Genomic DNA, 26,009 nt, shown 5'->3' on the forward strand with positions numbered 1-26,009 from the left:
ATGTTTAATGTTGCAGTTGTGTTGTAGCATGCCATGTCATGGCTGGCACTGGCATGTCCACAATATGTCCTACACTCAACATAACCACTGTACAATGGCTATGTTGAGCAATGGTATTCCATCAGGTATTCATGCACCACTCATCCTGTGTGTATACATAGCATGCATGTGCTAAACCTATGTCCACAATTATCTGCTAAAGACACAGATGCTCTAATCAGAAATGGATATCTATGTGACACACAGATACACATCCAGCCATTGTATGTATACCTGTGAGTGATGGTGCACAGGACATTGCAGAGCTTTTAATACTTGCACAGCAATGTTGTGTCCATGTACACATTACATTCCAGGGTGAGGCCAATCACTGAGCAAAAACACACATGCATCAAAGCCATGTATATTTTTATTAGCAAGGGCTGTCTACACTCGCACTGCATGCTGTTGAGCAACGCAAGTCCTGCATTCTGACACGTGTGATATGACTGGCTTGTGATACTGTACCCCACCATCAACCGCTATTGAGTATGTTCTGGATTGCTGGTGGTGTGTGTGTGTGTGTGTGTGTGTGTGTGTGTGTGTGTGTGTGTGTGTGTCTGTGTCCGCTTTAGTGAGGAGTGTATTTGTGTGCATGTGTGCATGTGTTCATGTGTGCATGTGTGCATGTGTTCCGACATCATGTACAGGTCGTAAAGTGTGTTTCCTGTCTTCGTCTCACAGGTGCTGAGGTTGGGCTGGTTCACTGCAGCAGGGAACCTGATGTCACTGAGCCAAATAGTGATAATGAGGATAGGTGTGTTGAAGCACAGGCATGTTTGCCAGGTTCTGTTATTGGGCCACCAATCAAAAGTACACAAGTGTTCGCCCCATCCATGCACACAGTCATACTGCCAATACATCCATCACCAATGCCCTTAGCTGAGGGACAGTGTACAGTCTGCATTGGCCAGGACAGTATGGTATCTATGGCACATGCATCCTGACACAGCAGCCATACCCAGATGTCTGGAACGGTACCACATAGGCAGATGTTCAGGGGTTCTCGTCGGAGCACTGCTGCTCATCATGCCCCTGGCAGACATGCCACAGGTCTTACAACCTCACGCAAGTTCCAGGCTGTCATGGAGGCACATGACGTATGCAACGGTACACCAGACAGGGACTAAGGGCACAGGGGGCACATAACACCGCTGTAATTGACAGTATCCATGACCTAGCAGGTGCCATCCATAATTACACTTAGGTCACTGATAGATGCTGGGGTGAAACATTACATATCCTAGCAATGTCATGTCCATGTGTCAGGACAGTGTGGAACAGTTGAGACATTGACATGGATGTATGCAAGCAACATCAGCAGCTGGCAGTCACCGCGGACATCCCTCAAGTCACAGCCACTCCCGTAGTGCCAGTACCAGCCCCAGCAATGTTGGGGTGGGCTGTCCATAGACCATCCTAGAAGACCATGTGCACGTGGCTCTGGACAGTCCCAGCAGGGACCTGAGTTCAGTGTACATCTGTCCACCTCTTAGGATAGTACCCAGTCTGGTTTAGTACCCAATACTGTCAGTAGCACACCTGAGAGGCACAGGTACCATATCCATGGCCAGAGACAGTGATCTGTAAAGCCTGGCAGGTACAGTCTGTGACTGTCCCACAAATCCCTGTATATGGCAGCCACACAGTGGAACTGTGTGCATGCAGACACACACAAACACACATAAACCAGACACCTAGGGCTAACACATACTCGCGCACATTACATCAACATTGTCCCATAGCAGTACTCTTGGCCCTCACACATACACACACACACACACACACACACACACACACACACACACACACACACACACACACACACACACACACATACACATACACACACACACACACACACACACACACACACACACACACACACACACACACACACATACATGTCATTTGTATAGCTCAATGTAGGCTTCTGGCAAACCAACAACGCACCCTGTGCATATGATGAAACCTGTGCCACCTCCTGTCATTTGTAACATTGATGCAGAAACAGGTACCATGGTGCTGATGCACAGCATGACTTTATAGCAGTATAGCAATGTTAGTATGTTGTCAGCAGTAAAGTGTAATGATATCCTTGAAGGTGTAGCTGAGCCGGCATGATGCATTAAAGCTATGATTGTCAATGTAGTATTGTTTACACCAGTGTTAGTTCCAATAGTGTGTTGTCCACCCACGTGCCACTTGGCTGATGTGTGTAGTATTGGCAGCATGTGTTAGAGAGTGGACAGTATGTGTGGGATGTGTGTAGCACAGATTTGCAGGTGTACATTTGTGAACATGATGGAGGTGCACTGTCTGCATGTACGTGCATAGTGGACACATGGGCAGGGTGACATGCCCTGTATTACACAGTAACACTCCATAGTTTCAATTGGTGGCCAGTATGCATTGTACTACACACATTTTGGAACTTGAGTACACATGTGTGTATGACATGGTTTGACACTGTGCTGTGGGTGATACTGTTACTATCTGTCATTGTTTTGCATTCTGGTAGTATACATAACCTCAACAGCTTGACCATAAACAATCATTAGATGATGTCTTGACAACTGACACACAGATGTAGGACACACAGTAACATTTGGATCCTTCAGGTACTATACTATGCCAGTAACCAGAGGTATTCACCTGCACCCATTCCTGAGACAACTCCTGTTTGGCATATAGCTCTCTTAGGTACAAGCAATCACAGTAGGGATATGTCCGTCCATGTCTGGAAATGCATACTGTGACCTATAATGCATTCTCCAGATGACACACACATCCTCCACAAGGGTATCATACAGACAGATACCTGTTGTCAAACCCATGCTGTAAAGCTATAGCCAACTAAAGCATAGTCATCCACCTTTACAAAACATAGTATCCCCACAGTACCACATAGGTAGTAGCCACCATGTTGAACAGGTACCGATGTGTACATGCAGCCAAGTGTTACGTCATTTCTCCTTTGGTAATCACATTTCCAAAGGTATTTTGAAATCCCTCGGTGGATCACATAAGCAATAAGGGGTCTGCATGCATATCCACAAAGGTGGTTGCACATCTATAATGAATAGCCAACATTGAAAGATTTTGCTGCATTTGAACAGGTCTGAAATATACCTCAGCCATAAACCCTCACTCACACTATTCAATAGAAACCGTAATGAGTGTGTGTGACACGGATGACCTAGGCCAGGGATCACTGCAGTGGCTGGGCTTGTCACAAGCATACAGATGTGACCTAAGGTCTGGAAAGTGGCAACACACTCTGGCAAAGATGACAGATGTGTTCATGGAGAAAGCAGGGTTCCCACCTATGAAATAATTGAGGTCACATGTACGTATATGTATTTGCCACACAGCAACCTGACATGTGCAATGCACATACTGTTGTCATACAGCAGTAAAAGCAAAACCCACAACACATTGACCAACAGTGTCACACACACAAAGTACAGGATTCAAACCCCTACCTATCTACTTTATGATAATAGCACAGTACACATTAACATGACGTGCTATACACAGTACTGTAATCTTTCTTTTCCACAGGTATATTTGTAGGATGGTGACATCATCAGACTTGACAAAGATAAGTATACCAATTTTAAGGTGTTTTACTACTCTCCAAAAAGGTTGCTCTTCTCCAAGGAGATCACATACAAACAGACACATACACAGTTGTCAAGTACAGGATTTAAACACCTACCTAACTACTTTAGTAGTAGTAGAAAGAGAAGTGAGCAAACGCTTACGGAAAACCCAAGAAATACTGCAAATATGTTTTCAAAGAATGGTGCTTTCCTCCTTGGCTACTGCTGTTAAAATTCTTGTTAAGATGCTTCTCATTGTTTCTTCTTTAAAAGAACCTTTATTAAAATGATTTAAGACAAAAAACAAAATAAAAGCTACAACCTAACCATTTGAAAGTTAGCGATGTAACACGAAAAAGAGAGATGAGCACTTTCGGTTTATCAACCTTCTTCAGATCTGCTTAACATTTGCAGCTGCTTCTATTTATGTTCATGCTGCTTACTTAGAGTCACCCCCCCCCACATCCAATGGGAGCCTCTATGCTAATTCTTGATGTACTCGTAATCCAATCCAGTGTTCTGGTTCTTATTTCGTAGAAGCCAATTACTTTCTTCCATGCAAATTAGTTTTAATAAGTCTACCAATGTTTATTCATTACTTTCTCTCACCTAATTTGCTATTCTTTTTCTTTTGCTCCAATGGCTTGTGTGTATCCTGTTGCAAGATGCAGACTCCACCTTTTTATGTCATGTTCTTATTTGCCTTTTGTAAAAACTAATCACTCTCCCTGCATAGCATTTTTCATGTATTTCGCCTCTATATTAGAGGCGTCTGTCTGCCTATAACAGAGCTACAACCTCTTCTCTTTCACGGGTTGTCTTCATTAAGTAAACCACAAGTACAGTGGCTTTCTCCTTTGTTTTAAAACATAGGAACAAACACTTTCTTGTAAATACTCTTACTTCCATGTCATCAGGTCTCTTTCAAACTGATAGCGCTTACTTAACTACATAGATGCACTTGCTAACTCACAAGTGCAATAGAAAATCATAGATCAAAAACTTTTTTTTATTTTGTGTCTTGCTTCTTAATATCAAGTCTCTTTCTGGCTAAGAGCGCTTGCTTAAATTCGAAGATGTACTGCTGATTCCTGTTATTCTATCTGAGTTTTGCTTTGTACAGAGCTCTTTACTCAGTCTTATTAAGAAGCTATCCTAATTGTTTTTTAATCTTATGAAATCCATTGGTTAGCAAATTACACTTCTTCTCCTTTTTCTCTCATACTAATTCCAAACTCTCTGCTAATTCAATGCCTTTTCTTCATTTGCTGACAAATTTCTGCTAACAAATATCTTTCATCTCCATAACACATCATTTCTCCTTTCTAATTGATGTAAATAATGGATGAACAACACTCTTTCTATTCCTTTAGCGCTCTAAATTTAAATATTTTCCAGACTTCTACATGCACAGTGAACTTGATTTAAATTTATTTTAAGTTTGGAGTTTACTCTCCTTCCATTATAATGTTCAAACCGGGGCTAGAACCCTGAACCCATTGTTTAAGGGTCGAATGCTCTACCGACTGAGCTACATTGGTAGATGCATAGTTTATCTCCCTCTTAGTTTTCTTTTCTTTCTAAACAAGCTTGAGGAGAACTATAACATATAGGCCAAAAAAAAATGATAAGCAAACTACACTCATTTTATTCCTTTGCTGCTCTTGGTTTCAATGTTTTCCAAACTTCTTCTTGCACAGTGAACTTAAATTCAACTGTTTCCATTTATGATTAGGGATTTCTTCCTCCTTTCACCATGGGGCCCAGACTAGAACTCAAGCCCTGGACGCTCTGGATACGGGTCTGATGCTCAGCCGATTGAGCTACATTGGCAGATGTATAATTCATTTCCCTCGTAGTTTCCTCTCTTTTAGAACAGGTTTAAGCGGGACCATAGCATTTAGTCCGGGGAATTGGTTGGATCGTAAATTAATTATCCATTGCAACTCAATTTTTTCTGTTCTATTTACTATGTCACCTCCTCTTTCCATAGGCTTAACCTGTGCCATAACCATAAATCTAAAGTTATGCTCTGGATTTTCTTTAATATGTACATAAAGAACATTAGTCTCTATTTTAGTATGAATGTCCTGTATATGTCTTAATACTCCTTCTTTGAATTTTCTGTTAGTCTTACCTATATAGAATGCTTTACATACCATGCAACTTGCTACATAGATCACATTCTCACTGTTACAAGTTGCTCTTTCTTGAAAGATGTAAACCTTATTTGTCATTGGATGCTGAAACCTATCTGTGCTCATAATGTACTGACATGCTTTGCATTTTCCATATTTGAATGTTCCTGTTGGCATAGATACATTCTTTACCTCTTGCCTATCTATGTCACATAGGAGCATCTTTAAGTTCTTCTTATTTTTATAAGTATAACTAGGGTGTTCTTCTACTATATATTTTATCTTCTGGTCCATTGTTAGTATAGGCCAGTATTTCTTAATAGTTTCTCTTATGATAACATTATCTGTACTGTACGTCAAAGGACATCTTACTATTTCCTTTCTTCTGTTCGGTTCCCTTTCTTTGTTCTCTTTATCAATTTTCGCTGAACAGTATGGTCTCCCTTTCTTCCTTCAGATATCTCTAAGCTTGTCTTCATCCATTATTTCTTCCTTATACCTTCTGGCTGTAAAGTTGTTCATTAATCCTTGTATTTCTTCTCGAAATATATTATCATTGGTGCCCAGTCTGGAGACCCTTTGCACCTGATTGTCGTTAATATTTTTAAAAATATAGCCTGGATGCATGCTGGATCTATGTAAAAGATGTTTTTTCCAAGTTGTTTTTCTATACAAGGCTGTTTCCAATCCTTTGATCTCATTCATAATAATATTAACATTCAAAAATTATATTTTCTTCCGTGACATTTTGATTTCAAACTTTAAGAAATCCGTTGTTGTTGTTAGAAATTGAATGAATTGCTGCAACGAACGTTCATGCCCTCTCCATATAAGAAGAATGTCATCAACAAAGCATCCATAAAATTGTATATGTTGTTGCCAGATATTATTTTCATCTTTGCTCCACTGACATTTCCATTGGGCTAATACTATATTTGCATAACTATTGGCACATGGAGTGCCTATGGCTACTCCCCATTTCTGCCAATAGACTTCATGCTCATATAGAAATACATTGTTTTGTAATATAATTTGTAGTAGCCCACATATCCTTTCCACATACTTATTCGGTTGGTTAGCTAGTATAAAGTTTCTGACTGCTTCTATACCATATCCATTGGGTATGCTAGCAAATAAGCTGTTCACATCCATTGTTGCCAATACCATATGCCTATAGTTGTCACACTTGTGAGCTTCACATTACAATTTCTCTAATAATTGCACTGTATCTTTTAACACTGTAGGTGCTTTCTCTAACAGAATTTTAAGCTCATCTTCTATGTAAATGGAAAGAGGCTCCGTGATCCACCCTCTTCCTGAAACTATAGGTCTTAGTGGCGGATCATTTTGATTCTTGTGTACCTTCGGTATGCCTTTTATTTCTGGTATAAGTGGATGTAAGACTTCAAAAAACGCATACAAGTCTTCATCTATTATTCTACACATTAATTTTTCATACAGATCTTCTTTAACTTCCTTTATCAATCTTTCTATTTGTTTAATACCTATCTTAATATATGTAGTTGTATCTCTAAGAAGCTCCTTCATCTTGTTGTCATATTGTTTCTTTTTCATGATGACCAATGCACCTCCTTTGTCAGCTGGTTTTATCACTATTTCTTTGCTAAGTTGCAATTCTTTCCATGCCTTGTGCTCTCTATAATTCAAATTGTGGAACTGTTTCCCTTTTCCTTCATCTTTGGGTTGTGCTATTTCATTCTCACAAAGTTTGATGAATGTTTCCACCTGAGGATGATTTATAGGCACAAACATACTTGGCCTCTTATAATTTGTTTTAAATCATCTGAACCCATACTTTGTGTATTTTTGGTGCCATATATGTATTTTAACATTACATTTCTTCCAAATGTTTTTAAATCTATTACCACCTCACTAAGTTGGGACCTAATGGAGGGTATAAAAGTCAAGCCTCTTTGCAGAACTTGGTTTTATTCCTCACTCAATACATAGTCTGAAATATTTATTACCAGTGACTCGGTAACCTCTTTTCTACTTCTTGTTTGCCTCTCCTCTAGGTTGCCTTTCTCGTTTTCCTTTCCCTGCTTAGGGATCTTGGAGCTCTGTCATTCTGTTTATGTATAAGAAAAGGGAGTTGTTGAAAAATTGGTGCATATTTTTCTCCCTTTTTAGGTACCGCTCCTAGCTTACTATTTTCTTTATTATTTTTAATATTAACTATCTCTAATGTTCTTGATCCCTCCTTCTCTGTTGTAAATACAACTTCTAATTCTTCCATGTCCTCAGTGACTATACTGCCTCAGTTACTACTCCTTCCTCTTTATTATCACTCCTCTGTCTTGGTGGGGCATGGATTTCTGCTTGCACATGTTGTCTTCTAGATGTTACTTCTGATAGGGACACTTTTCTTCTATTTTCTTTTGTATCGCTAATTTTAGGTTGATCTTGATTCCTTGCTGTTCTTGGCCATTCAAAGAGGTGGTCTGCCTTGAAGTCATCAAAATCTCTTCTTAGTTTGTTAATTTTTATCATTTTTAACTTACTGTCATAAATGTTCAATTTGTCTTGTTCATAATAAAATAGAGACTAACTTTTCAAGTGCAGGATTCAAACCCCTACCTAACTACTTTATGACACTACAGGAGCATGCATTTACACGATGTACTATACACGTTACTGTGCGCTCTTCTTTCCAGAGGTATATTTGTAGGATGGTGACATCATCAGACTAGACAAAGTGGGTTACATTAGGTGACATTAGATGGGCTACATAGAAGGAATTTCTAAACACTTTGGCCATGTGATCATCAAAGGAGAGTTTACTATTTACCTGTGTCCCCAGGGCCATAATGACTTTCTCCGTACATACTGGATTACCACCTATGTGGTAATTTGTGTGCACTTTGTTTTATCCAAAGGGGATGACTATGCATTCTTTGGCATTCTGCTTGAGGGCATTGTTTTGACACCAGGTATCTGTCTCTGTAAGACCCTTCTGGAGGATGCCTGTGTCAGCAGTAGAATCGATTATGGACCACAGTTAGCAGTCATTAGCAAACCTGTTCAGCCATACTCCTCCCATGCTTGCCTGTACCTCTGAGCAGTATCTACTGAACAGGTGGGGTCCCAGGACCAAGACCTGTGGGATGAAAGTTGTGACTGGTTTAGAGTCGGACATGGCACCCATAACTCTGAACATGTGTGTTTGATCTGTGAGCCACTTGGCCACACATCCTGTGACATAGCTGTTAATGTTCAAGCTGATAAGCTTGTCCATGATGACAGAGTGGGGAATGGTGTAGAAAGTCCTTAGTGAAGTCCAGGTGGGCTGTGTGGACTACTTTCACTTCCATATATGTCCTTGATAACTGTTTCAAATAAGTCAACTAGGTTTAGGAGGCAGGATCTGCCTTTAACAAGGCCAAGTTGGGTAGAGTCCAGTGTTTGGAGGTCCCCAATGTCTCTGTTTATGGGTTCCATGATAATTTGCTCCATAGCTTTGCAGACCAGGCTGAGTAGACCTATAGGGCAATGGTTTCCAGGTTCTGTTGTGGCACCCCCTTTGTGGAGCTGGATGACTGTTGGTGTATGCCATTCTTTGGGTACATAGCCTGTGGTACGATTGAGTCTGGACAGTGAATGTAGGTGAGGGTGTAGTTCCTTTTGGGGCTGGTATAAGACACAGCCTGGGACACCATCCAGTCACATTGATGCTGTGTTCTTAGCTTTGGAGAGGGCTGTCTTTACCTGCATGTCTATGAAGTCTGGGGCTCTGCATTCTTCTGGGATGGACACAGGCCTATTTGGGCGTGATGGGGGGAGTTTGCGCTGAACTTGTCCCCCAGGATGTGGGCAATGTAAGTTGGTTCAGTGTATTTTTTGCCATTTTTCAGTAGCTGACAGCATATTTGGAAGTTGCCACCTACATGTTTGGTATAGCTAACAAAGGCTTTGTGGTTGTTATTCTTACATTCCTTGGCAATTTGTCTTTAGAAACTGACCTTGGATTATTTTATGAGCGATCATTGTTTCTTCCTAATAATGATCAGTGATGCCATTCCTTTTGTGAAGTTTGCTCTATCATGTGCATCTTGGTTTTATTTGGGATGTCTCGATCCATGCATCCCTGTAGCTGCTCATAGGATGCACTTGTAAATGGTTCGGCAGATTGTATAGCATTATGCTATAGCAAGGGGGCTTTGGAACTTTCCACTTTGGTCTTGGGAAGTGTGCAGTTTGCTTTTGAAAATGTCTTCACAGTGGTTTCATTGACTGGGGGGGGGTGGATGTCCAGTGTGATTACTTTATGATCTGATATTACCAGCAAGGGGTTTATCTCTGTTGTGGAACACTGGTACCCCATGTTGGTGATGATCAGGTCCAGTCACCTCTAGTGGGCATGGTGACCAGCTGTTCCAGGGTGTTAGAGTTTTTAAACTCTAGGAAACATTGGGCAAAGGACATTGTACACGAGTAATTCTCCCAGTCAGTGTTTGGGTAGTTGTAATCTCCTCATATAATGGTGTTTGATAATACCTTTATATTTTCCAGTGTTCTTAGGAATACTGAATGAGGTTCCTGTGACAAGGTAGGTGATCTGTAGCAGGCTACTATCTGATAAGCAGCTTTGCCCAATGTTAGTTGCACTTGCATGGTCTCCAAGGCCTCATGCTGTGCCACTAACCTGAAGGTCTGGGTATCCATAAGGTAAATGGATACACCCCTTCCTTTTGTATTTTGCTCATGGTTTTGGGTCCGAAGATCAGAGGGATTGTGAGTGTTTTACTTGGAGCATGTCCAACAGCTCTGTGTTTGACATAGCTTTGTATGTTAGGCAGAGATCACCTCTGTGTAGGCGATATGCGAGGGAGTACGGCTGGTGCATTTTGAGATGGTCTGTGTATGGCATGTATTTCAGGTCACTAATGCTCTTTGTGAGGTATTGCTGCAGGCTTTCCAGTTGTTGTAGTTTTCTTGTGAGGTACATAGCAAAAGGGGTGTTGTACTCTATTATGGTTCTAGTGAGTGATGAGTAGAGGGGAACAATGTCCTCTTCTATTCTGCATGTGACACCTTTTGTGATGAGGTGTGCCACATAGGAGGATTTTCTGACTACTGTAGGGATGTGATTATCACAGGTGTATCCACTGTCCACCTGTGACCCAAGGTGTCTTGTCACACTTTCAGTGTTAAGTATACTACCGCCTATGTTGTAGTTTATGGCTACAGAGTTTTTAACAAAGGGGATGACAATGCACTTTTTGGCATTGAGCTTGAGCTCATGGCTTTGACAACAGCCATCTGTTTCAGTGAGGGCCTTTTGTAGGATGTCCACATCTTTAGTATTTACAATTATGGCTCCTAGTTTGCAGTCATCTGGAAACTTCATTAGCCACAGACCTTCCATGTTAAAGTTTACTTCAGGGAAGTAGATACAAAACAGGACAAGACCCAGGACTGGACCCTGTGGTACTGCACTCGTCACTGGTCCAAAGTCATACTTGGAATCTGCTACTTTCACAGTGTGTGTTCTATCGGTAAGCCAGTTGGCAACCCATCTTGTGACATAGCAATTTATACCTAGTTTAGTGGGTTTATCTATATTTCCAGAGTATGGGGTGGTGTTGTAAGTTGTGGCAAGATCTACATAAGCTGTGCAAACCACCTTACCCTTGTCTACGGTTCTGGTGACTGCTTCAGTGTCATCTATCAGGTTTAGGAGACATGATCTGCATTTTACAAACCCAACATGGTTGTGGTCCAGGGTTTGTGGATTACCAATGCATTGTTTTATAAGTTGTATGATGATACATTCCATGGCCTTGAATGGCAGGCTCATCGGGCTAATGGGGTGTTAGTTCCTGGGGTCCGTGGTGTCTCCACCGTTGTGTAGTGGGATAACCATCGCAGTGCACCATTCAGCAGACACAAAGCCTGAGGAGAGGCTATGACTGAACATGGTATGTCGGTGTGGGCCTGTTCATTCTGTAGTTTGTGTAGAACACAGCCTGGGAAGTTATTTGGTCCCATGGCTGCTGTGATACTGGCTTGTAGAATGTTTTTTACCTGCGCAGCCGTGATGACAGCAACTTTGCAGTCTTCCATTATAGAGATGCGCTCTTTCATGGGTGAGAGGGGGGTAAAGTTAACACTGATCCTATCTTCCAGGATGTTGGCAATATCAGTTGGGTCTGTATATTTATTGCCATTGAGCTGCAACTCAGAGCAGATTTGAGTGTTGCCATGACATGGACCTGTCTGTTGGGCAAAGATCTCTTGAGTAGACAGTATGCAACAGAGTACAGATTGAGTTAAATTCAGTCTTGTTGCATGGGGCAACTGTTTGTGGCCATTAATCCTCTTGTTGAGGTACTTCAGTGGTCTTTCCAGCTGCTGAAGGTGCCTAGTCAGATTCATCGCAAGTGTGTTGTGGTACTCTCTGATGGGTTTGATGACTGATGAGTAGAGGGAACTCCTTTGACCTACATGCTAAGACCTTGGCAGTTTGTGGGAAAACATAGTATGATTTTCTGACCACTTTGTGAATGTGTTTCTGGAAGTAGAGATGACTATCCACATTTGTCCATAGATCCCTTATTATTACCTCCATATTTAGCCTAAATGTGTGAGCATGCCCAGTATGACCTTTCAGTATGTTGTTGCCTGACATTTGCTTAATTTATTTGTGTGTGAACATGCCCAGTATGACCTTTCAGTGTGATGCTGAATGAAATCCACTACATTTGTTGAAGTGTGTGAGCACGCCCAGTATAGACATTTATACTATATGTGTGTGGAAAATCAAGTTGTATTTTTACAGCAGTGCTCACCTTTATGTCATAAATCAACAGGGATCATGCTGTGCCTGCAGGGCTTCCATGAGACACTTTGCATAGACTTATCAACATTTCTACATACAGGGGGGACAGCTATTCTTTGTACATTTCTACCCAGGGCACACCTGATTGTTACTGTGGATGCACATAGGATGAGGGGTTCACCTGAAACTTATGCACATTTACTAGGCCTGCACTGCTATGTAAGGTGCACCATTTCAGTCTGTACTGTTGCCTATTGTACTGGCCTGAGGCATACTACTGTACTACAGATCTTAGTGTCCAATGTCACGTATATTAGATTGTGACTTCATAGCCTACCCAACCCACATCACACCACCTGGCCTGCTGTTCTCTGTCTGCATAGGCCTGTGGGGGTGGTTACCCATATGCCTCTTTAGGGGCATGATACAGCATTTCTTTGTGTTTGCATTAGTGTACAATTGTCCTGCTGTGTCTGTGCCAGTGAAATGCTGTCATGGCTTAGTGGTTCAGTACTGTGACTATAGTACACAATATCCTGGGTTCGAGCCCTATCACTGCTTTTTATTTTCATGCTGGGCAGACCAGACTACTTAAGGAACAGTAAAGCAAATATGAGCATGTTTGCCTGACTTTGCTCAATTTTGCCCGACTTTGCCAGACCTTGCACAACATTGCTCAACATTGCCCGATGTTGTGCTAGTTAGCGCGGGCAATTTTGTTTACATATACTAAATAGTGGTAAAAGCTGCTTAGCACTGCTTTATATTGCTTAAAACATGGCAATCATGCCTCAGGTGGTGCTGCAGGGCTGCCTATGTTGGATGCACATAGTACACTCCCTATACATGTTTGAAAACAGGTAGTTTCAAGTTAGGCATCCCTATTATTTTATGTGTGAGTCAGAGAGAGATATCATTTCCAGGGTTCCTACTGAGCCAGTGTATGTGTTATGCATTGCCTCTTTGCTAAGGCCAAGGCATATTGGGCACGCCTCCTTCTGCCTACTGGGCCAGGCTCAGGTTGTTCCTCCTCCGAGTCACGCTATGCCTGTGCAGGCCTTGACAATGGTGGGGGGCTGTTTGGCCCTGCCCCATGCTGTTCCTGCTGCAGCTGTTTTCACAGGATCATATTGTGTAGCATGGCACATACCATGACAATTTTGGGTACATGTAGTTGGTGAGTACTGCAAGGCTCCACCAGATGTGTCCAGGCACCAGAACTGTGACTTGAGCATCCCAAACACACGCTCGATTACATTTCGTGTTTGTGTATGTGCCTCATTATGGAGTTCTTGTTCAGGTGTGTGCGCATTTCTGATGGGTGTCATCAGCCACGGCTCCAGTGCGTATCCAGCATCCCCCACTAGGTGACTGTCAGGGATGTCCCCATTGGCAAATGTCTGGTACTGCTGCATCAGATGCCAGATATGGGAATCGTGGTAGCGTCCAGGGCAGCCAGCACACACATTAAGTATTATGCCTTGGGCATCGCACATGACCTGGAAGTTGATGGAAGGGAAGCCCTTGTGGTTGATGTAGGCCCTACCCCGCTCACCAGCTGGTGCTTTGATGTGTATGTGTGTGCAGTCAATTGCATCCATTACCTCAGGGTATTCCGCTCTTTGCTGGAAGAGATGCATATTGCTGGCCAATGCCTCACGGGAATTGGGGAAATATACATGATCACCGACATGTGCTGACATGGCATTCAGGAACTGGTGCAGTACCCTGGATGCTGATGCCTGTGAAATCCCCATCATATCACCAGTTGGTCTCTGGAAGGTACCTTTTGCTAGTATTCTTAGGCCAACACATACCTTGGTTTCCACTGGGATGGGTTCCCCTCTATTGGTTCTGTGTGTGAGGCGTGGCCTGCACAGCTCAACAATTTGCTGCAGGAGGTCTCTGTCCACTCTATAGCGCTCCACTATCTCCAGCTCATGTAGCCCCTGGTAGGTTACTCTGGGCCTGTATACTCTTCTCCGTCTTCTCACTGTGGGTTGCTCAGCAGCATTCGCAATGGCACCAAACTCAGCATCTTGCACATGTTGCCTTATAATAGCAATGGCAGCCCCTAACATTTTTTGTCTGAGTTAAGCTTTTTAAGTTTTCACTCTCTTTGTATACTGCAGTGTTGCAGTGTTTCTGAGAAAAACATGGGGGAACGTCATTTGCAGAGTTTTAAGTGCTGGGCTGGGCTGGGCTGGGCTAGTGTACTGCCTGTGTAATTGGCTGATTCTGATTTATTTCACCTGGCAGCTCTGCTAGTTCACCTTGGTTAACTTCCTACTACTTCTTTTCCTTCCTTTTCCCTTTCTGTTTCCACAGGGGGCAGTGCTGGGCAAACAAGAGCAAACACGTGCACACCCGCGCACACAGGCTTACACAGGCTTACACAGGCCTAGGCGGTGCATACGCGCGCACACAGGTTTAGACAGGCTTACACAGGCTTAGACGGGTGCACACGCACGCACACAGGCTTAGACAGGTTTACAGGTGCTCACACGCGCGCACACAGTGTAAGCACGTTTGCAAGAAATTTCAGCGATATCCACGGTGTACACCTTCGGTTTCTGGGTTTCAGCTAGGACAGCTGTAGACACACTTCTTCCAATCCTAAGTAACTCACAGCAAACACAAGCCACTCTGCTCCAATAAGCTTACAGTCTTTCATACATACCCTCTCATGATGTCAACTATCTTCTACTCTACTACTCCCCTACTCCTACACTTACACTCTAGGGACATGGCTCAAATGCCAGGGAAAATTGGGATTCACTATCCTTATCCTCATTTGCAGAGGATTGCCTACTAATGCTTGGTTACATCTCTCAAACTGAGCTTCCCCCCTTAGCAACCACTACTCAGTAGCCATGTTGTCTTCAGCCTGCCATTCACCTGCATGGCAAAATAATATTTTTAATAAGAATGCCTATTTGTGGCTATTTTTTATTTATTTTCTGGTTTTTAAAGCGCCACACGTTTGCGCTGCGCTATGCTTAAACATCAGAGATCGGGGAAAAACAATTTTGATTTTTATTAATTTTAAAACGATAAAAATGCCAATGGCCTTATGTTTGGCCATTGGCATCCTTCCTCAACTGGATGCATCCTTTATTTGCAGCTGTCATACCTCCGTTTTGCTATTTCCAGAACAGTACTCCGTTACCAATGGAGTACATTTCTGCAGATATCTCTACTCTTACTCAGACAGGTTAGTGTTTCCTGGATCGCAAATTTACCTCATTTGCATAACTTTCAGCAGCAAATTAGGTAATTTGCATAGCATAACACTGTCCATGCAAGAGTAGTTTTAGGAGCTCTCATGCACGCCCCTGCTGGCTGTTGCTGGATCGCTCAGCAGACATATTGGCTGTCTGCCGGCTTACACTACTCTTAGACTCCGTGCAAGTCTTCGTGAATCCGGCCCAATATATAAAATAAACATCAATCTGCTAATCCACCCTACTTAATTAAAACAGCTGATCGAAACCATCCAATACATATACATACCCTCACAGCCTAAACCAAAATGCCTAAAACACACATACCATAAGTTATAACTGCTTCTAATTAATTAATTAATTAATTAATTAATTAAAACCTACAAACATATTTATTAATAGTTATTAATAATCATTATTTATATATTTATATATTTATAAATATAATAAATTAAAAAAATACTTAATATTCTATACACAAAAGTATAAATGTCAGAAAAACTGTGAATAAGTTTCTGACTTTAGTTATGTCCATACTCAAAGACCATCAAATTCTAAAGAAACTAAAACAATTAAACTAGTGATACAAAACTCATACATCCCTCCTACTGGGACAACTCTACTTGATAAAAAATATACATATGATACAAAATTCATTTAGTGTGTACTTATAAAATAATAAACTAATAAATATTTCTGCCCTAAGAAATTTTTAACAAAACTAGTCTAAAATACATGACCATAATTATCTTAAAAGACTTTTCAGTTTTAAAATACATTTTATATAATACATTTCAATAATGCCTGGATGATGACATGCAAACGTACATAACTGCCAAAACAGTTCCATTTTTTTCAAGTAACAATAATACTATGCCACCTCTAGAATCCAAAATGACAGATTCTATGGCTGTAAACATAAAACCATGATTAGAAAAAGAGTGGAGTGTGTCTAGCTAAAGTATTATTTAATTTATTATTTCAAATGCTATACAAATGTTCATATAATCTGTCCCTCAACCTTCTATCAGTCTTTCCGATATAGAAGGCAGGGCAGCTATAACACTTAACAAGATAAACTACTCCTTTTGTGTTGCAATCAAACCTATGTTTAGTGGTATATCTAACCCCTCTAATAAAGAAGTTTGTCCCTACCTCCATGTATCTACAGTATGGGCACATATGACATTTGTACATACCCCCATGTTTTGTACTGAAGTTGATAGGTTTATTTGCTTCTAACAAATTCTTCAAAGCCCTACCTTTCTTAAACACTACCTTAGGAAAATCATGTAGTTCATTAACAATAGATAGATCTGTTTTGATAAATTCCCAATTCTTTCGTACTATATTTACAAATTCATAACTATCCATATAAAATATAAGAATAAAACTACATGGGTCCACGGGCTTACTAAGTAACTCATCTAATAAAGTGCCTTCTTGGTCAATAAAACTATCTAACACTGTATTAGAGGATTTAGGGACTAAAATAGGTCTATAAATACCTAAAATCCTCTTTCTTATTACCTCCTGACTTATTTCATCCAATAATACATCCGGGTAGCCTGTCTTTTTAAACATTCCTACTAATTTGTCACATTCCTCAAAAAAGTCCTGTTCATCTGAGACCATTCGGGCCACACTTACTATTTGCCCTTTTACTACGGAACGTTTTTGAAATTATGGATGGCAGCTACTATAATGAAGGAATGTATTGGAATAAGTTTCCTTTCTAAATATACTAGCTTTCAAGCATTTATTTGTTTTATCCTTTCTTAGATCTACATCAAGGTAGGATATTCTGTCTTTATTAAAACACTGAGTGAATTTTAAAAAGTCAGTAGTATTGTTCAACTGAGTAACCAAAGATAAAGCTTCATTTTCATTTCCTTTAAATAAAATAAATATGTCGTCCAGGAAACAAGTGTAGAAATTAATCTTTTCCATAATATGAGTTACTCCAAAAATGTGTTCCTGTTCCCAAAATGCCCTAACTAGTTTGGCAAAACTGCTACCACAGGGGGAGACCATAGCAACCCCTATCTTTTGCAAAAAAATATCTATTATTAAAAGTAATAAAGTTGTTCGACAAGACAATGTCCAACAGTTCTTCTATTAATTTTACTTCACTTTGGGGGCCCCCATCCTGTGTAGCAGTACGCCAACCCATTCTATACCTTCACTGTGTTGGATGGAAGAATATAAATCCCTCACATCAGTTGTAAGGAAATTAAAATCATCCTTGTATTCTAAGTTATTTAAATTGGCCAAAAAGGTCTACTAGTACAACTTTGGGTGATCTGGCTGCAGAAAACACGTGAACAGAGAACATCAAGGATAAATTGAAGCAGTTGAATGTGAAACTGCTTAAATATAAAAAACTTCAGTTAGAGCTCGCCTATTTCAAAGAATGTGTCAGTGAGGGTATAGCACCCAAAGGTCTCTGTGTTTGGCAGTACCCCACTGGCCTTATAGGTGGTTCAGACTTTCATAAAGATTTGATCAAAATGTTTAATAACCATGGAATTTAACTTTTAGGATTAATTAGTAAACATTATCAAATCATGGTAGATGGTTTGCTACATGAAGCATCTGCCATAGATGAAGAAATCAAGAAGTATGGTGACTTTCATAGATACAAATATGACTATGAAAGGTCATTTATGAGTATTGACCAGCACATAGAGAAGCTAAAGAGTACAAAACTTAAAAAAATGAAACTGGGATAGTGAAGCGTATGCAAAAGGTTTTGCCTACCCTGCTCCACCATTGTCACAATCCGGCACACAAACAAACTTTAGCATTCAGGAAGTTACCGCAGCAGTAGGTGTGAATCAGGCGCCTTCGCCTGCTCAAGGACCAGATCAGAGTGAAGAAGGTTAGACATATGTATCCACAAAAAAGAAGAGTTGTGTTTTTAAAAATAATATTAACAACAATAACACTAACAGTGGAGGAGCTTATAGAAGGAAGATTAACTTTGAGAGCAAGCAACATGGTTGTAATAACGGAGTAAATTTTCGGTATCCTGCCTCGGGTTACAACCTGAGGCAGGGACCTCCGAAATTTTACTACAGTTCACACCTGAAACAATAGGGAGTGAAGGACTGGAAAGTCAGTCTTCAGAACTAAATAGATTAAAACACATAGTAGTGTGTAACGCGCAAGGTGACTTTAACATTTTTAATTATTCTGATTTTAAACTGGATTTGGTGCTGGCTGATTTGTTAGCAAAAGGACATACTTTTGTCCCCACAGTAAAAACTAATATAGCTGATTTAATTACAGATTTTAAATTAAAAACAGGCAAATAGCATCGCACAACAGAGTAAACACCTCTCGGCTTATGAATGTGAATAAACTGCAAATACTTAAATAAACAGCCAAAAAGGTGACCATAGAACCATTCGAACGCCATATTATTCTTGTCTGCGAAATACTTCAGCCATAAACAATAAAAAACATAAATGTAAAAAGTATTTTGTGTTAAATAAAACAGATTATTTTATTAAAGCATGCTACAGGTAAGCGCTTTCATTTATGCTTTGTCTTTAGAATTTTATGGTCTTTGAGTATGGTCATAACTAAAGTCAGAAACTTATTCACACTTTTTCTGACTTTTACACTTTTGTGAATAGAATATTAAGCATTTTTTTAATTTTTTTTATTATATTTATAAATATATAAAGATTGATTATTAATAACTATTAATAAATATGTTAGTAGGTTTTAATTAATTAATTTAATTATAAGTAGTTATAACTTATGGTATGTGTGTTTTAGGCATTTTGGTTTAGGCTGTGAGGGTATGTATATGTATTGGTTGGTTTCGATCAGCTGTTTTCATTAAGTAGGGTGGATCAGCTGATTGATATGTATGTTATATATTGTGTTTTGAACATTTTAATTGTATCTGAAGTAGTCCAGCTATTTAGCTAGATGAAAAGTGCTTTATGGATTAAAAAGTCTTTATTACTTTTTTGCTAGTTCGTGGATTTCCTTCTTTTGTGGAGCATAAGAAACTGGTAATGTCAGTCAGATAAGTGTACTTTGTGACCATTTACATTAACTGTGAGCCGATCTGAGATTTCCCCTGTAGATTATAAACAACACTGAAGAAAGCTTTAGTATTGTCTTTGGAATCCTTGCCATTTTGTATTTTGAAGCTTGCCTTGTATGTTTAATGAGGGCTTCTATTTTCCCAATGATACTGACTAGAGAGGTTATCCCTTCTTGGTATGTAACACTTTTTTTGGTACAATTTCACACCTTCTATTATATATTTAGTTTATGGCAGGGGTCCATGAGACTAATGCACTTTTACTGTATAAGTGAGAATTTCTTGTGTTTGTGATAGCATGGTCCATACAACCCTGTAGGTGAACAGTGTGCATTACTAAAGGATTATGCAGCTGGCACAGTGTTAACCTTAGTAATGCAAACCAATGACAGATAGCAACAACAGCATCACCCACAGCACAGTGTCAACCAGAGTCATACACACTTATATGTAGTCAAGTTCCAAAATGTGTGTAGTACAATGCATACTGGCCATCAATAGAAACTATGGAGTGTTAACACTGGCCAAAACAGGGCATGTCACCCTGCCCATGTATCCAATATGCATGTACATGCAGACAGTGCACCTCCACCATGTTCCCAAATGGACACCTGCAAATGTGTGTTGCACACATCCCACACTTACTGTCCACTATATAATGCATGCTGACAAAACTACACTCATCAGCCAAGTGGCACATGGGCAAACAAAACACAATTGGAATAAACATTGGTGAAAACAATACAACATTGGTAATTACAGCTTTAATGTATCATGCCTGTTCAGCTACACCTTCAAGGATAACATTACACTTTACTGCTGACAACATGCTACACATCCAGCCATTGCTATACTTTATTAAAGTCACCCTGTGCATCAGCACCATGTTAGCCTGTTCCTGCATCAATGTTACAGATGACAGGAGGAAGCACAGGTTTCATCATATGCACAGGGTGTGTTGTTAGTTTGCCAGAGGCCTACACTGAGCCATACAATCAACATGTGTGTGTGAGAGTGTGTGTGAGGGCCATGAGTTCTGTTATCAGCCAATGTTGATGTTATGTGCGGGTATGTGTTTGCCCTAGGTTTCTGGTTTATGTGTGTGTCTGCATGTACACAGTTCCACCATGTGGCTGCCATATATGGAGATTTGTGAGACAGCTACAGACTGTAACTGGCAGGCTTTACAGATCACCGTCTCTGGCCACGGATACAGAACCTGTGCTTGGCAGGCATGCTACAGACAGTATTAGATACTACTCCAGATTCAGTACTATCCAAAGAGGTTGACATATTTCCATTGGATCCAGGTCCTTGCTGGGACTGGCCAGAGCCACGTGCACGTGGCCTGCTAGGATGGTCTATGGACAGCCCTCAAACATTGCTGGGGCTGGTACTGGCACTACGGGAGTGGCTGTGACTTGCTGGACGTCCACGGCTACCTCCAGCTGGTGATGTTGCTGGCATACATCCAACGTCGACGCCTCAGCCATCCCGCATTGTCCTGACACATGGACATGACATCGTGGAGGACATCCAATGTCTCACCCCAACGTCTATGAATGATCTCAGTGTATTTATGTATGGCACCTACTAGGTCATGGATACTGTCATTTACAAAGGTGTAATGAGCCCCCTGTGCCCATAGCCCCTGTCTAGTGTATCGCTCCATTCATGTCTGTGCCTCCATGACAGTCTGGCACATATGTGTGGTAGAAAGAGATGTGGCACGTTTTCCAGGGGCATGATGACCAGCAGTGCTCTGACGAGAACCCCTGGCTATCTGCCTATGTGGTACCATTCCAGACATCTGGCTATGGCTGCTGTGTCCTGATACATGTGCCATAGATACCACACTGTCCTGGCCAGTGCCAACTATACACTGTCCCTCAGCTAAGGGCAAAGGTGATGATGGATGTACAGGCAGTATGACTGTGTGTATGGATGGGGTGGAGACTTGTGTACTGTCAATTGCTGCCCAACAACAGACCCTAACAAACCTGCCTGTGCCTCAACACACCTATCATCATCATCACTGTCTGTCTCAGTGACATCAGGTACCCTGCTGTACTGAACCAGCTCCACCTCACCACCTGTGAGAGGAAAACAAGAAACACACTTAAGACCTGAACATGACTTCAGACCACATGCACACATACCCACATGCGCACATGCATACATGCGCACATACACACATGTACACATGCGCACATGCGCACATGCACACATGTACACATGCACACATGTACACGCACGAAACTACACTCCTCCCAAAAGCAGACACACACAACACCAGCAATCACAGAACATACACAATATCAGGTGATGGTGGGGTACAGTATCACAAGCAAAACAGTCATATCACACCTGTCAGCATGCAGGACATGTGTTGCTCAACAGCATGCAGTGAAAGTGTAGTCAGTCCTTGTTACTAACAGTATACATGGCTTTGATGCATGTGTTTTGTTATTCGATGATGGCCCTCCCCCTGGAACACAACGTATACATGGACACAACATTGCTGTGCAGTTTTTCATAACCCTGTGATGTACTGTGCACCATAACTCACAGGTGTACATACCATTGCTGGATGTGTATCTGTGTGTCAGATAGGTATCCGATGCTGATTACAGCCTCTGTGTCTTTAGCAAATAATTGTGGACACATTTTTTAGCACATGCATGATGAGTATTCACACATCATCAGTGGTGCATGGATAACTGATGGAATACCATTCAGCCACATACCCAATGTATGGTGCTTCCACATACCCAATGTATGGTGCTTATGGTGAGTGTAGATCATACTGTAGACATGCCAGTCTCATACATGCTAAAACACAACTGCATATTTAAACACTACACATACCCAATATGTGTCATATGACCTAGCCACTCAATTGCATCACAAGACATATATGTGTCAGTTGCGCAAATGGTGATTGGTATGCATACTGTTTAGAGGTGCATATGTGTGCATACATGCATCATTATGGTGTGCAGCAATGACAGCTATGTGTAGTACTGTGGTTACAATAACTGGATGGGGTATAGTACCATAAGCCATCATCATGAAGCATCAGATTGTCACTCAAGGCTACAAATGTTCCACAAACCACTACTAATCATGCTGTGCTGGAACTGTACTACCTTGGCTAAATTCACCATTTCACAACCAGTTATGTGAGTTTGTAAGGAGGCCAATAAGGAGACATGAATGTGTAGTGTGTTGCAGAGTGTTTAAATGCCCCAGGATAGGCCTCTACCTTCAGGTATATTATGTGTAATGTGTGGATGAGATTTTGGATACTGGAGTGTGTCTTTAGAGAGTGTTTGGAATCCTTTATGTGTAGCATGTTAAAATACTCTGTGTATGACATAGTTGTGTATGCTATGTGCATGTTGAGTATCAACTGTGCCTATCCAATGGTCACTACAGTCTAGCCGCATTTGTATGAGATTATCTGGGTATTGCATGTGTTTGAGGCAGCTCATCACATTAGTGAGATGTGCATGCTCCGACACCAAACATGCACAGCATGCATTATGGGTAGGTGTGTTACATGTCCACATGGCCTACACCTTAACTATGACATGCACTTTTTATTTACAATAATATAGAACACACTCACCAGCATCTGTCCGCTGCCTTGATGTCACCCCAGAGGGACCTACATAGAGATCAGACAGTTTATCAATGGCCACAACTGTGCCATAGCTACTGTGTGTTTGCAATCTTACAGTACAACAACAGTTTACATTCACAGGGCTACAGATTATGTTCCAAACGATCAGTATTGCACAACAACAGGATTCACATCTTTGAACGACACACTCCACATCTCACATATGCATGATCTACCAATACAGATAACAGTATTCTACAGATATGCCATGTTACTTGCATGCTCCATGTGTGCTTGCTGGGTGGCTACAACCTCCATCATGGTGTATGTCTGCTGCTGTTGTTGATGGGCAGGTTCCACCAGGCTCATGAGCATCTCCTCCACTCTGGTGAGGGAGGGATGGATATTAACACCACCTCCTGTTGCAAGCTGTTGTCTACGCACATCAGTGGCATGCTGATGGACATGTCTGAGATCACTGCAGTGGTGGCGTACCTGCTCATATGTCCTGTTATGCAGGCATACCTCATTGACCCTGCAGACAACATCTTGCCACATTACAGTACGCTCCTGTTGGTCCTGGCTGGATTGTGAAAACATGAGATGGTAGTGATAAATCATACTGCTAGTAATGTGATCATCTTCAGCACTACTGTAACTTGGGTTCCTGTGGTGGGCCATGATCCCTGGAAGACATAAATACAAAAATATGTCTGAGCAAGTCATCTAGCACATTTAACATTATACAGTACAGATATCACTAAACTGCCATATACTGCAACCTATAAGCTAACTGAGAGTGAAACACTGTAACTGCCACTTATCCCTTTTCACCCCACAACTGCTTGAAAGTGCCTTGCACACTCTCTATCTAATGAACCATGTTCTGCACAGCAACAAAATAAAATCATGATATAAGACTATACAAGAGTACCTGGCACACTGTATGCAACACGATGCACCACCTAGCCACAGCAGATATACATCAAGCTGATGTGTAAAGAAATATATTATCCATCACAATCAGTGTAAGGTCCAGTAAATGTATTGCTATTATGCCACACAACTTGTTAATGCCAAACCCATGGCCAAAATATGTGCCCAATTGGGAATATAGGTCACATACTGCTATAGTACACTATGAATGTTGTTAGATATGCAGTTATATGTATTACCACACATATGTCAAAGGAAATGTTACAGACATACCCACACACACACATCAGGCATAATTACAGGACACAAAGGTATGACAACCCAGATAAGCTTTCAGTGTGTACTATACAGTACTGTGTGTCAGTACTTACACAACCTTAATCTTGAGGAAATGTAATCTGTGATGAATACAGGGACCACACAAAACAGTGCATGCAAGCAATGTGGACATGCACCATACTTTGCTGTACAGGCCCAGAGCTTTAATTAGTACTACAGTACACACAGGATTTGCATTCAACATTGGTACCAATCAATAATCATAAATGTAGTGTTTTAGCCTCCAATGACACACCCTAGTTAAAACTAAGGGACTTAATCACACTGTATGCACTTGTTCTGCCTAGCAACATGATACACAGCTTTTGCTAGGATGAAAGCAAGGACCCATAATACCATAACATAAATAGTTTCCCACTAAGCTATCCCGCATATACATATCTTTGATGTATTCACAAACATATTGACCATCACAGTCAGTCAACAAGTACAGAGTAGCTATTGCAACAAGTAGATGTAGGTGTGTATGAGTATATACATATACATACATACACACACACATATATATATATATATATATATATATATATATATATATATATATATATATATATATATATATGTATATTTATATCTATAGATGTATATGTATATATACATATGCACATCCACTTGTCTACATATACACATATATGCAGGCACATATACATTTCACCTTTCATAGTGAGAATATCATTTATACAAAGGATGTAAGGTGTACAGTAATGTAATAAAATCACACAGTCTTGAGATTAATGCATTGAAGGTGTTCACAGCCCAGGTAGGTTTAGCAGGCCTTACTGGCTTCAACATTGCAAACTGAATGAACCACCCACAGTGTTTAACCACCACATGTCATATACCAGCACTGTATGCTGTCTTGTTTGTCACACACTAAAACCTACATACAACTATGCGCATACTAACCTCCACCAACATATATATCTCCCCCTTTCGCAAATAGTTGCAATATGTCCCCTGCTCTGTGCACATATACAGATGTGAATATATATGACACATATATATTTGTCCGTATGTGTGTGGCATACACATGGTCCACACTGTTGTAAGTCCCTGGACCTCACAGCTGAACTGTTGGGCCTTGCTGCAACACAAACAGGTGTCACATATGAACACAGACTAACATTGGGGGTATATATGGCAACAGATGCTAGATAAGCATACTAGACTGCTACAGCAGTTGCAAATGCTAAGCTACACTTTAATATGACTATCATGGATGTGTTGTTCTGTCACACCCA

At 40.9% G+C, this 26,009-nt stretch overlaps 1 protein-coding gene across 1 annotated transcript in view; it reads right to left on the reverse strand.

Moving 5' to 3' along the window:
• Positions 1-8,050: 8,050 nt before the first annotated feature.
• LOC122808332 (immunoglobulin kappa light chain-like) overlaps positions 8,051-26,009 on the reverse strand; it is a 128,893-nt gene continuing 110,934 nt past the window's right edge. The window contains exon 4 of the mRNA XM_044079298.1: positions 8,051-8,325. Coding sequence (XP_043935233.1) covers positions 8,051-8,325 — 275 coding nt within the window. The remainder of the gene's footprint in view (positions 8,326-26,009) is intronic.

Source organism: Protopterus annectens, chromosome 8.part0 (assembly GCF_019279795.1).
Source record: "Protopterus annectens isolate FY-2018-M chromosome 8.part0, PAN1.0, whole genome shotgun sequence".
NCBI lineage: Eukaryota > Metazoa > Chordata > Ceratodontiformes > Protopteridae > Protopterus > Protopterus annectens.